The 13,692-nt window shown below is 35.9% G+C and overlaps 1 protein-coding gene across 2 annotated transcripts in view; it reads right to left on the bottom strand.

Moving 5' to 3' along the window:
* Positions 1–1,122: 1,122 nt before the first annotated feature.
* The window catches only part of LOC106070263 (uncharacterized), a 62,447-nt gene continuing 49,877 nt past the window's right edge, over positions 1,123–13,692 (bottom strand). For both annotated transcript variants that reach the window (XM_056006462.1, XM_056006463.1), the window contains exons 18-22: positions 12,974–13,122; positions 12,779–12,871; positions 10,950–11,016; positions 6,667–6,824; positions 1,123–2,103 (exon numbers count right to left, since the gene is read on the bottom strand). In XM_056006462.1, coding sequence (XP_055862437.1) covers positions 1,903–2,103; positions 6,667–6,824; positions 10,950–11,016; positions 12,779–12,871; positions 12,974–13,122 — 668 coding nt within the window. In that variant the 3' untranslated portion in view covers positions 1,123–1,902. The remainder of the gene's footprint in view (positions 2,104–6,666; positions 6,825–10,949; positions 11,017–12,778; positions 12,872–12,973; positions 13,123–13,692) is intronic.

Here is a 13,692-nt window from a genome sequence, read left to right as displayed (position 1 = left end):
GAGTAGACATAGCAGTGTTAAATGATTAACAGTCAAGGCATGAGCTAGATTTGGCTTGCATAATTTCTGAGCCTCTTTACATATAAGTCTTGCTGTTGATCATTCTCTTCCTTACATAGCTTCACGATTCATTTCGATTACATTTTCCTTAGAACCACAAATACAGATACACTACGTTTCTTGTTACACCACGGCGTCTACAAGCTATGCATACTAGTTTTAACGAAGATTTTTTGTGTGAATTAATTGTAATTATAATTATAATTGTAAATTGTATTATTGTAATAAATATTTAAATTAAGTTAATTTTTGTTTTTGATTATAACGTGTGTAGTTTAAAGTAATCTGTTACTTACATGTGTATGAATTAACTACCATAACTAATGGTACCTACAGAGACATTGAAGGATTAGTGACTATTAGTGACTATGTCAGTTATTAAGAGTAACAAAAAAACTAAAACAAATTAATTCCACTTATCTTATTCATGATAAATCCATAACACAGACTAAAAACGCAAAATACCTAGGTGTTATAATAAATGAAAAACTGTCATGGAATCCCCATATTGACGAAGCTTTCAAGTGCATTTTCTGGAGAAACATGTCTTTTATGGTTTAGATCAACATTATCACTAAGCACATCATTTGTATCGTCAGCATGAGACAGTGGCCTATCTCCACTTCGTCCTGTAAGAAAAAAAGAAGTGGCTACTAGTAGTGACGTTTCGGCCATTTTCGAGAAGGCCTTCGAGTCCAGTAAGAGTTTAGGACGTGACAGTACTAATTCAATACAGCGGTTATACAGTTTGATGTTTTGTGCTGCCAATTGTACATATTTGGCTATTCATTTATTAGGTCATCATATTATTACGCTATTGGAACAACACAATATCAACTAAGTTTATTTCCATGTGTTTTATCTCTAGATGATCACAATTCTGGGGATTACAATCCGGGACTTTTGGAACCCGGTTAGTCAGATTCTGGAGATAGTTGTGTCATGTTGTGTAGTGTTAACAGAGTGCCAGATAAAAAAGTCCTAGCAATATTGAACAAAACATGATAATGACAGTTTTTCTGGTATCCTATACTGAGACATATTCAAACAAGGACTCACATAGCAATGACACTTAGTTAGACGTCTTTAATGTGTTATAACCAAAACAACAGTTTGCATTTTATTGACATAAATTATAAGTAGACACAATCTTGCGCACAAAGAGTTTAAATACAAAACATGTATTGCTATCACAAATCATATTCAATCTTAATTAAAATGCGTACAAATAAATAAATAACACACTTTTAGTCTATAATGGAACAATACATACACGAACCATTATAGAACATGGATATCTTACGATCATCTTCTTGGTTGTAAGAAATAATAACAAAATATTGAATGAAATAAACAAAAAAATTAAATAAAGATCTAAAATTTTTAACGTTTTATACGGGGACAGTGCTTGCCGGCGTCCACCTGGTATCCCTGGTAAATCCTCCCCCTTGGAGTTGCTTAGAGAAGAGCTAATGTGAGAGCTTCAACTTCTCCTAGCCTGCCTCTACCTGCTCAACTGGCGCAGAGATTTGCAGGTAGGTATTTGGAAGAGGCGCTGAGCTATGGCTGTTATGAGGCTTCATACACTCATCTTAGTGTATGGACTTATTCGTCCAGCGTTTAGAACAACGAGACTGATCTGTCGCGGTCTTTGAGACGAGCAGGGGACTGATCTGTGTTCAAATCAGTAGGCCCAAAACTGATGGTATCCTAAAAGAGGTCTTCTGCCTTACTTCACCTCGTAAATTAAAAAAAGATTAATATAGAAAGACGATGAACTGAAACCAAAATGAACTCAAGGAATGACAACAAATTAAATGAACTGATGGTGTAATGAGCTGGTTAATGAAGGATGACACACACAGAAGCTATCACAAACATTGATACAGTCAGTGTAAGCCGAGAGCCGGAACTGATTGAAGAATAAGGGAAATTGCTTATGATAGTACGCTTGTTGAGTGGCTGCACGGGTCTAAAGTTGTCAACTAAAGGAACTTGTAAGAGGTCTTCTCTTTCGGTGTAGACACGGCGAAACTTCATCAACTGATAACATGAGAAACAAAAAAAAAATCAGCAACATCTTAATACAACGGGAACAAAATATAAACTTAAAATTCCCAAAATCCATGAAACAAATTTTCTTTATTATTTATTGGTATGCAGACAGTCTTTGATAGAATCTTGAAAATTTAATTATTTTAATGTTGCTACTTTTCAATTCTAATGGCCCGGATCTTTACACAAGGCATGCCTTATCTGTCCTTTGCTTAGTACATTTTCTTTATAAAAACAAAATTAATAAACTACTAACTAAGTGATTAACCTGGAGGCGCGGTTGCTGAGTGGTAAAGCGCTTTGCTTCCGAACCGAGGGTTCCGGGGTCGAATCCTGGTGAAGACTGGGACTTTGAATTTCATGATTTTTTTGGCGCCTCTGAGTCCACCCAGCTCTAGTGGGTACCTGACATTAGTTGGGGAAAAGTAAAGGCGGTTTGGTCGTTGTGCTAGCCACATGACACCCTCGTTGGGCCACAGAAACAGATGACCTTTACATCATCTGCCCCATAGATCGCAAGGTCTGAAAGGGGGACTTTACTTTTCTTTACTTTAATTGATGAACTAATAGGTTGATTTTTTAATTCCCATGTTGTCATCGAGCATGAGCTTGTAAGCGAATTTGATTTCGATTGGATGAGAAGAAGTGGTCGAAAAATCGAGTGTAAAAATTGAAACATACAAGAAACATACAGAGTGAGTTGATATAATCATTGTAAAACTGCTATGATATAATTTCTATAAAACAGTTACTATTCTTATAGCTTCAGATTGAATTCTTAGTATATTGTGATGTTGCCTGTTCAGGCTGTCTTGAGGTCAACTATGGATGACTGTTGATTTTCAACCAATTACTCTGCAAGCGTTTGGGTATTATTGTTCGGGTGTATTCCGTGTAGTTGATCAACAATCCAGACAAAACAAACACATCGGTTTTAACTAGTAAAGAGATGTAGTCAACGCTGATGAACAACTTCACATATATTTATTCTAATAAAAGGCCACAGTAAAAGTCTCTGTCACTAAACACGTCGTTACCCTATAGAATTATATCGCTAACTGATTTTCCGGTCTCTAACCCAACATATCCCAAACGTCACTAGTCCCGTTCAATATGCGTCTTCTATGGTGCGTCGCTAAATAACTAAACTATAAATAAGGTGTCTAACAGATTCAATGAAGGTAGTACATTCTAGATGTATATATCTTATTAAAGATATATTTGACATTGTATAAACATATTTATTTCATATGGTTAAATAGAACCATAATTTCTGGATTGGATCTATCTTATCTACTCTAGACAGTCTTAGTCTTAGAGTCTACTCTAGACACTTCAGTCATATCAAATTTTAAAATTGATCATAGTTATTCATACTAATAGTCATAGTGCTCTTGATAACTGTAGATCTAAATGGTACTATTATATATACTATAATATACTAGATTTAAATTTGTGTGATATTAATATACAGATTTGAATATAACTCAGACTAGATTTACACATTTACTGAATCTATAGAGACATAACACTTAAAACTTGTATAAAAGTTTGTAAAAACTTAAATATAAAATAGGTTAAAAGTATAGCCATAACTAATATAGGCTAAGTAAAAATATATAAATTTGGGTGAAAATAAAATACAATGGCTACATCATCATATGTGGACCTTAAGGAGGTTAACGAAACAGCTATGCAGGATGGAAAGGCCATGGAGTTAAAAGGAAAGGACTTAGCAGCTTATGTACAGCAAGTTGTGAGGGAAGAAATGGAACGGCAAGATAAAATAAGAAGGGAAAAAGAAGAGATAGAAAGACAAGAAGAACGTCAAAGACAAGAGATAGAGAGACAGAAAGAAGAGATAGAGAGACAAGATAGGATCAGAAAGGAAGAATATGAGAAGCAAAAAGAAGACCAAGAAAGACCAGAGAGAGCATGAAGCTAAAATGGAGAAGATGAGATTGGATGCAGCACAAGCCAGAGCTCAAACTGAACAGACAACTCAAAGAAATAACACAAATAACTCAAATAATTCTACCACACAAAGAGACAACCCTAATTCGCAAACATGGCTAAAGAGAAAGATACAAAGTTTTGATGAACAGAAGGATGACATTGGTGATTTTCTGAAAAGATATGAGGCAAAAATGTCTACATTTAATATGCCAGAAGAAGAATGGTCTGAAATACTGATAGACTTCGTTCATGGTCAAGCTCTAACAATATGCCAAAATCATGACCATCATATTGATGATAGCTATCAAGTTTTGAAAAGAGAGTTGTTGAATGCCTATGGTCATAATGCTACAACTTTCAGAAAGAAATATTTTGACAATATACCATCATTAGGAATAGAACCCCAAACTAATATTAATATGGAAAAGGATTTTTTCAATAAGTGGGTAAAATTAGAAAAAGTGATAAACTCTTACGAGGGATTAAAAATTTTTATTCTAGTGGACAACTTTGTAAATAAATGTGATCCTCAATTACAATCTTTTATTAGAGAAAGAAACCCAAGAACTATAGATGAAATAACAGAGATAATGAGAGTATACAAAAATGCCTATCCAAATAAACCATTTTCTGATAGGGATAAGAGCAAAGTAGATTTAATAGGATACACCAAAGAAAATGTTGATAGAAGTAGAAATAGAAACAGATCAAATAGTGGAAATAGAAAATATAGTGAAATAACCTGTTTTAAATGTCAAGGAAAAGGTCATATAGCAGCTAACTGTAGAAGAGGGAATAGTAGGTCTGGAAGTAGAAATAGATACAATGAACAAAATAACAGTAGATATAGGAGTAGAGATAGGAATGACAGGGGAAATTATAGAAATAGGAGTTACAGTAGGGAATACAAAAATAAAGGTACAGTTAGCGATATAATTCTATAGGGTAACGACGTGTTTAGTGACAGAGACTTTTACTGTGGCCTTTTATTAGAATAAATATATGTGAAGTTGTTCATCAGCGTTGACTACATCTCTTTACTAGTTAAAATCGATGTGTTTGTTTTGTCTGGATTGTTGATCAACTACACGGAATACACCCGAACAATAATACCCAAACGCTTGCAGAGTAATTGGTTGAAAATCAACAGTCATCCATAGTTGACCTCAAGACAGCCTGAACAGGCAACATCACAATATAGGCCTACACTTTTTTTGTTGATTCATCTATACTATAAAGTAGAATGTGAGGTGTATGTATGTTACTAATAGACATCAAAACCGCTTGACCAATCTTGATAAAACTTGGCAGGAATGTTTCTTGGGTACCAACTTAGACCTTAGTGTATGTATTGTAGCCCTAAAACAAACTCAAGACCCTAAAAAAAAAATAATTTTCAGACTCTATTACAGCTATAGTATTTTATTATGGATCTAGGCCATGTCTACAATGTTGACATAGAAAAGATCGAAAGGATTTAGACCTAGATCTAATTTTAAGAAATACACTTTGCGCACATAGTTTTTTACTTTGACACATGAAAACACAAAAGAAGATCCATTGATTTTATTATATAATAAAATTAACCTTCAATTTTGTGTTTCAAAAGCATTTTTGAATTAATTAGTTCGTTATATCTGTGACTGCGGATTTCCTGACAAACATTATTTCATTAGACAATACCGTAATGAATCGCTTACTAAAAATTAATTCGTTTAATTGTTTACTAGATCTAAAACTCTAATTCAACTCTAAGATGATAAAACTTCTCTTAGCACAGATAGTTTTATACTTTAACACATGAACATACTAATTATAGTCCATTCATTTCATATTTTGATCAAATAAACATTCAAATTTGGTTTTCTAAAGCATTTTTAATAGACTGCATTCGTTTACGAAAGCTGCTAAGCCGAGTTGAGATAGGCCTAGATCTATATTCATTCATGAATCCCGTACTAAAAAATATTTCGTTTAATTGTTCACTTTATAATCCCATTTATTAACAAAGCTATCGCTCTTTTCGTTTTTAATAGATATGTATGTATCGGCTTCGGGTAAACCCATTTTCGCAAAACTAATTTTATTTTCGAAGCGAAAGAGAAATAACGTGAAAGGATCATTAGCTAAGTTTAACATACATCTAAATCCAATCCACTACATTAGTAAACACAAACTTAGACCAGCAGGCCGCGGGTAATGCCAGGCTAGTATATATATATATATAGAATAGCGTACAGTATCGTCTTATTATCATACTCTTTAGTTGACCACCCTTTGTTTCTTTATGCCAGGCCAAGGTTTATGGTGTCTATTTCAGCTCACAATAGTTCATTAGATTGTAAATGATTCATTATGCGAAAGTAATTTACACAATAGTTCAAAAGACCTACAATATGTATGTAGACTCTCAGCGCATGTTTGCATATGGTCTCATGGTCTCGGTTAATTTACAGCCACAGACACCAAGTTTAAAGTAAGTCATATACACTTCTTCTCAGCCCATTCGTATATAACCAATTGCAATTACCTGTTTTGTTGACATATAGCCTACACTTCTTCTCAGTCCATTCATATATAACCAATTGCAATTACCTGTCTTGTTGATATTTTCATCGTTTCTTTAAAAATTGTCCACGTGACCGTCTCGTGGCACTCTGGTGTAGTTAAACTGCCTTCATACCTATAAAATTCATTGACATTCTTTGGTAACAGCTGCCGAAGCTCCTGATAATTCATTTGATACCTTGAATCTAGAAGAAGATATTGGCTTTAAGAAGTTACATTTAACCACACAGGCACTATTACACAGAAATAAAAGCCCAGTCCATATTTCAATAGAAAAATCACAGACTTAAATTAAAGTGATGCTTTTTACAACTAATTCAAAATGTCATTTTTTAATTCTACTTGCTTTTATCTTCTGTATATATAATATTCTCTACGTCGTCCAACCATGCGGGACAAGACGCAAAGCACGCCGACTCTTTAACCCTCGATGCAAAAGTCATGGAAAGATAACTCTTTTATTTCTGCTAGTCGGACTAGAGTTACCCCACGTAACTATCGCAGCGACAGAAAGTGCGGCTCAGAAAAAAAAGGAGGAAAGGGAGAACAAGTAATCTTCTCTGTAGATATAATTCTCTACGTCGCCCAACCACCCACCCCGTTGGGACCACTGTCTCTTTCAGGAAGTGTTCACCCATCACTAAATAGCGGCATATGCTACGCCGCGGGTCGGCTTGTATTCTTTTAAATTTATAATGACACGTAGAGAATGGCGCATTCGTATGACACTGGAGGTTGTCATTAATGGAGACCAATCCACAATAACAAGATTTTTGAGCGAATTCGAAGTCCAGAATACGGAAGTATAAATAAGCGAAGTATTTAATCAACCATATCATACTTTTTTTTTTCACCTTTCAGTATAGTAACACTACATTTCTAAGCACATCGATGTTACATATAGCTATTGGCTCAAACTTTCTTTACACACTAATCCTATACTTGTATATATATATATATATATATATATATATATATATATATAAATTTTATTTCGAGAACGGCTCTAACGATTTTCTTTAAAATTTCACGGTATGTGTATAATAGTGAGAAAAAAAATTCTCAACTCATTGTCCACATCGGGAAAACTCGAAGTCGACCGTTATATCGGTTTGAAAACGGCTCATTATCGAAAAATTAATTTTGGCTAGAATGTTTTATGAATGCAATTTTTTATATAACGTCAATGGGAAAAAAACTTGACACCGCTTACGTCACTAGGCTCAGAGCAGTACACTAAGACATTTATTCACAAACAAGAACAAGTTTTAATGATTCAATTGGCGTAATTAAACATTTGCGCACCATCTTATTGTACATCGATCCATTATGAAACTATGGAAGAAAAATAATGAAATTAAATATCTTCATGTATGATTAGTTATTGTGTTTTAAAGGCTTTATACATTATTTACACTTTAATTGCGTACACCCGTAGGTAGCTTTTACTTTGTTATTATTGTGCTGGTGAATTATTGCAATGTGTTTAAGCTTCGAAGTCTACTGTCCCATACCAAAACATAGGAAAATGTCATAACACAGCTCATCTATGCCTTACTTGCACAACCAGGGCCGGCCCTAACATTTGCGGGCCCTATGTGAAATGGATTGCGCGCGGACCAGTAAGGGTAGGGATAAGGATAATAAGTGAAAATAAAGATTTTGTATTAGAAAATAAATTTGTATTTGCATTACATTTTTATTGAATGAAAGCTGACGATGCCTTTTTTTTTATATCACGCGTAGGACTGGCGTTTACCATATTGATTGACACCCCAAAATGACAATTTTGTCTTTTTAAGGACTTTTTTTATGAGTTTCAGGAGATTTCCAGGAGCTCCTTGAAAACAAGGAGACCACGGGAACCCTATTATAAATTATAATGGTTTAATTTAATAATTTACACCTAGAATTAGCGCAGGGCTTTTGAACCTTCGGGGTCCACTGCACTGCGGCAGCATAGGCCTAAGGCTGGCCCTGATGATATCCAGCTCGCGGTCAACGAATTTTCATCACGCTGCTGCTTTTTTTGGTAACCTATAAACTTTGGTAAAACAGAAGTCATTTTCCAGAAGTCACCCAATAAAACCTACTCAGCCCAAAGATCACCGCGCATAGACATCCCTTAAAGTGGTAGATAACTTCACATTATCATTGGAGCATAGTATCAAATGACGCATTGCTTTAAAGAGAGGTTGATATGTGAACAGGGATAGTCGTGCTTTTGGACGCCTCTAAGCGAGATAAATCGCTCCGCCTGTCTACAAAAAGCAGTGTCAACCAGTGATTCTCTCAACCCCTCTATGTGGATCTGAGACATGAGTACTTTATAGAAAGCAACTAAGACTTCTTGAACGACTTCACCAAAGACCGCAATACAAACAGCGATATTCTTGCAAAATGGTTTGAATTTCTTATAATCAGGGCACTTATTCCGTATGGGGGAAGAACATATTTTTGGCAATTTATTTTTAGTAAGCTAAATAATAATAACGCTTCTTTAGAATACTAACACGATTTTTTGAAGTCTCTTAGGGAAAAATGCGCGATTTTACTTTGTAACTAGGTGCACGTTTTACACTAAAACGTAGAGATTTTGCATCACTTGATGATTCTTACTAAAACCTTAATAATAAGGCTTGTCTTTGAGTCCGTCTGCGTTTGTCCTCGGCAGCGGATTTTCTTTTGGTCTTAAATGTGTATCCCGCGGCCTTCGTGAGTGACCTCCAGCTGTCCCGTTCGGAGGTCGCATACAACCAGGTGCTCTCTTCTATGTCAGCCAAGGAAATTTGACGCCTAAGCTGGTCTTTGAAGTGTTTCCGTAGAGCGCCTCTGTTACGTCGACCACCTTTAAGCTCACCAAAAAAAAGACTGCCTTTGGCATATGTTCGTCTCCCATACGGGATACGTGCCCTACCCAGTGCAACTGTCGGATACTGATATAGAACATATCGGCGTTGGCAAGGACATCGCAGTTTGTAGTGCGGTCCTGCCACCGTATGTCCATGATGGAGCGAAAGCATCTTTGGTGAAAGCACTCAAGAAGTCTTAGTTGTTTTCTGTAAAGTATCCATGTCTCAGAGTCATAATGAATATATTAATTAATTAATAATTAATATTAAATGTCAGAAAGTAACCATTTTAGAAGTTACACTGCAAAGACTTTCTTCCAAGCCTATAATAGCCCAATAGTTTTACGCGAAGAAAGCAATGTAAAACATTAAGACGTGAGCTGTGGTTTTCTATAGGCCTACTGTTGGGGGGACTTTCTATTCTAATCGCCATGTACAATTACATTGAGAACTGACAGAACGAAAACGCAACTCTTCGAATTGATAGTCTTTACCCGATCGTTCATTTTCGTAATTACAACAATATTTCCAAAATGACTTCGGGTATATATCCTTACTTAACAATTTATTCATCCGAGCGAGGCTCGATCACCTGATATTATACAATATTTTAGAAGCAAAACTATCAGGAAATTGTAGAGTCTGCCTCTTAACAACCATGTTTTCATCACCAAAATTGTGATTCCTAAGATTGTAGTCTACAGGATTGTTATCCCCAAGATTGTGATCCCAAGAATTGTGATCCCCAGAATTGTAATTCCCAAGATTGTAATTCCCAAGATTGTAATTCCCAGGATTGTAATCCCAAAAGATTGTAATTCCCAGGATTGTAATCCCAAAGATTGTGATCCCCCAAGAGATAAAACTCATGGAAATAAAAACTTACTTGATATTGTGTTGTGTAACTTATATCCAAATATGTTATTTATTTATGTCACACAATACAAATCTTAGACGTATACATTATAACTTAATTGCGCACGGCGTTTAGTTTGACTGCAACCTTTCTTTTTCTGGAGTCCATACATTTGTCGCAGAGTTGTACAAACGTGGCTTAAAACGTCTGATGACGAATGACAGAGGATAAGACCACGGTTGATCAACCATTCAAATTTAGGTACTGAAAATAGACCTGACCGTTTGTACACTGTTCTCATTCAGGCCGGTGAAAGGGAGCTCTTGTTCACTTTTGCTGGCCTGAAGTTCCAAGAGCCGAAGGCTCAACTCTACCTAACAGTTTCAAGAAGAAGAATACTGGTAGTTGGCAACAATGCAAGTTCAATTTAGCATCCTTGACATTGGTTAGGTCATCGTGAAACTCTCCAAAAAATATCTTGCTATGTGTAATGTACAATGAAAAGAATGAATGGCAAAGAACTACAAACTACAATAAATAATTCGATTCAACTAATTCTGTGAGTGAGTCTGTTGTATTATCACGTGACATAGGATACTTACAGGGGGCGAACACGTTGTTCAACTCGTCAATGATTTTCTCATAACCTTTATTATCAGCTTCAGAAATCTACAAGCAAACAGTGATCACAACATTGTCAGTAAATAGTGGCATATTTTATGTTTGGGTTTTATTACTATACCGGAGGCGTAATGGCAAAGTGGTAAAGCGTTTGGCTTCTGAACCGAAGGGCCTCGGGGTCGAATCTTGGTGAAGACTGGGATATTGATTTTTTGGGATTTTTGTTTTAGAGCGCCCCTGGGTCAACCCTAGTCTAATGGGTACCTGACACTAGTTAGGGGAAGTAAAGTCGGTTGGTGATTGGGCTTGTCACATGACACTCTCACTTTGCCGTTGTCCATAGAAGCAGATGACCTGACCTATAGATCACAAAGTCTGAAAGGGGTATTTTATTAGTACTCTAGGTCTTTGGATTTAAATAATGTAAATTTTCTGAGATAGTACAGCATGCTATTTAATGTTAATATATGAATTGTTCCGTTTATTGCATCTTTAGTGTTCTTGGTGGCCATTTTGCTTCTATTACAAAGATTACATGAAAAATGCTTCTGAATTCATAGCGAGGACAATAAATTCAAAGTCTCTCTGCACTTTACTTCTGTTATTCATTAACATTTTTTTAAACAGTAGAAATTGATGACGTGAAAAGAATATTAAAGTAAAGATCATGTCGTAAATCAAATGTCAAACATGTAATTATGTCTGCATTCTGCTGAGAATTCAGTTTCCCACTCCGCAGGTTAAACACGTCCACTAGTTTACGATAGAAGAGATACAAGAAAGTTCTTCACATGCCATCGTCTGAGTCAAAACGTTGATTTGGATCAACGGAGCAATGGCTGCAGCAAGAAACAAATTTACGTCTTTGGTGTCAGACACAACGGGCTGAGAAATACGAATCCATTCGAGATCTTTGACTGTTTGGTGGATCTTAAAATGACCGAATTGAAAACCAGACAAACTGCCATTATGTAGTAAATGTCTCCACCTCTTGTGTTTCTGATTTGCCCAATCCTTGTCTTCAATCTGTTCTTGAGCCAGTTGCCCTGATGTGGCCGCTCAACAGCACATCAGCAGTCCCATTAATGACATAATCAAAAACCAACTTGACCATCCCGAGGAACACGTCAGAGATGTCATCTTGAGGAAGGAGAGACTGTTGACAAAAAAACTTGATACCGGATATTGAGTTGCTGCTGCCGAGAATTCGCAGTCGACAGACACATTGAGAAAAAAACAACATATGTTTGGATTTTGGGAGTTATTACAGAACATGGCTTTACATTACATATCTTGATTCTTAAGTTTCTTCATTACGTCTCGCTTTTCGAGCAATAATAATGGTCAGTTCAACTTGTTTTGTCTTCATCCTAAAACGATGCAAAAGCTGCAATGCAAAGAAGGATATCAGAGCTGAGAGGTAAGCGTTCATCGCCAGCTAGTCCATCGCGACGAAAGCAATTTATTAGTAAAGTTGTTGACAGTTTCGTCAGCCACAGTCAACGTTTGCAGTTTTTGTTTGATCGAACGTAGGGAAGCACGGTCCTCACGGATAAAGTTAACAATGTGTACAGTAAATAACTTATTCACGTTTTTAGTTTCTTGTTTGTTTATTTCACGAAAAAGAAATATTTACTGTGCACTTAATATTAGGTATGGGAAGGAGTTCTTTTCTTTAATATTATTGCCCAAAATGTTGAGGCCAAGACTATGAGACATAGGTGACATTTTGCACCACCCTGCAAAAAATCCTGTGGGCGCCCAAGCATTAAATATATAGCCAAAAACATATATGCATGAAAATACGTACCTCAAATAAAATTCCTAAAACTGCTAAACCGTTTTTCTCAGTGACAGCTTTGATTATATCTGGTTGGTCAATGTTGTAGTGAACAATGTGAATCTGGAGGGTTCAAAAGACACACGTTTATAAAAAAAAAAGTTATAGGCCTAGATACTAACAAAGAGAGACAATTTTTTCTCTAATATTTCATTGTTGGATTACCTCCAGTGGATAAGGCCTGCCTTCAATCAAATGTTCCGAACCTCGTTTGTTGTCTGAGCCCCAGTGAAAGTGGAACTGTGCAGCCCTGTACGTCCCTGGCAAACCGGCACCGGAAATGAACAGATTGCCACCACTGATGTCTGCCTGAACTGAATAGAAAGATTTGCAATAATTGAACAGTTATACAGTAACAACAGAAATGGCTTCATAAAAGGGACAAATAGTTGAGTTTTGAACACTAGAAGATTTTCTGCTAAATTTAAACCAATACAATAGATATTGGAAGCTAAGCTGATTCCACAGATATCCAAAATGAATATATAGCTCTAAAATGTGGACCTATAATAGGGCTTACTCACGAAATCTTCCATAATTACCTCAAAGAATGCAGACTTTACATTCTTCTATAAAATGTTCCATTTGAGCCCCTGCAGTCTAAGGTGCAGATTATAAAAACTATATGTTTCTGAGGCCGTCAGCTAACGAGAGTATCTGTAAGCCACCAAGTGCTTCTATTTTTCACACCATGTCAGGTATTTAATATTGTTGGATGAACGCAAGGAAGTATTAACTCATCCGATCCGGAATTAAAACCACCATCCATCACCTGGATTTGAACTTGGAGCCAAATGGTTTAGGAATCAAGCGCTTCTATCACCTGTCGCCCCATATTGTACTTAATTAGAACTATCAACTCTTTCTCTCCTAACTGACGATAC

This window comes from Biomphalaria glabrata, chromosome 12, assembly GCF_947242115.1.
Source record: "Biomphalaria glabrata chromosome 12, xgBioGlab47.1, whole genome shotgun sequence".
NCBI lineage: Eukaryota > Metazoa > Mollusca > Gastropoda > Planorbidae > Biomphalaria > Biomphalaria glabrata.
The sequence above is the reverse complement of the archived record's forward strand: the minus strand, read 5'-3'. Positions and strand labels throughout refer to the sequence as shown.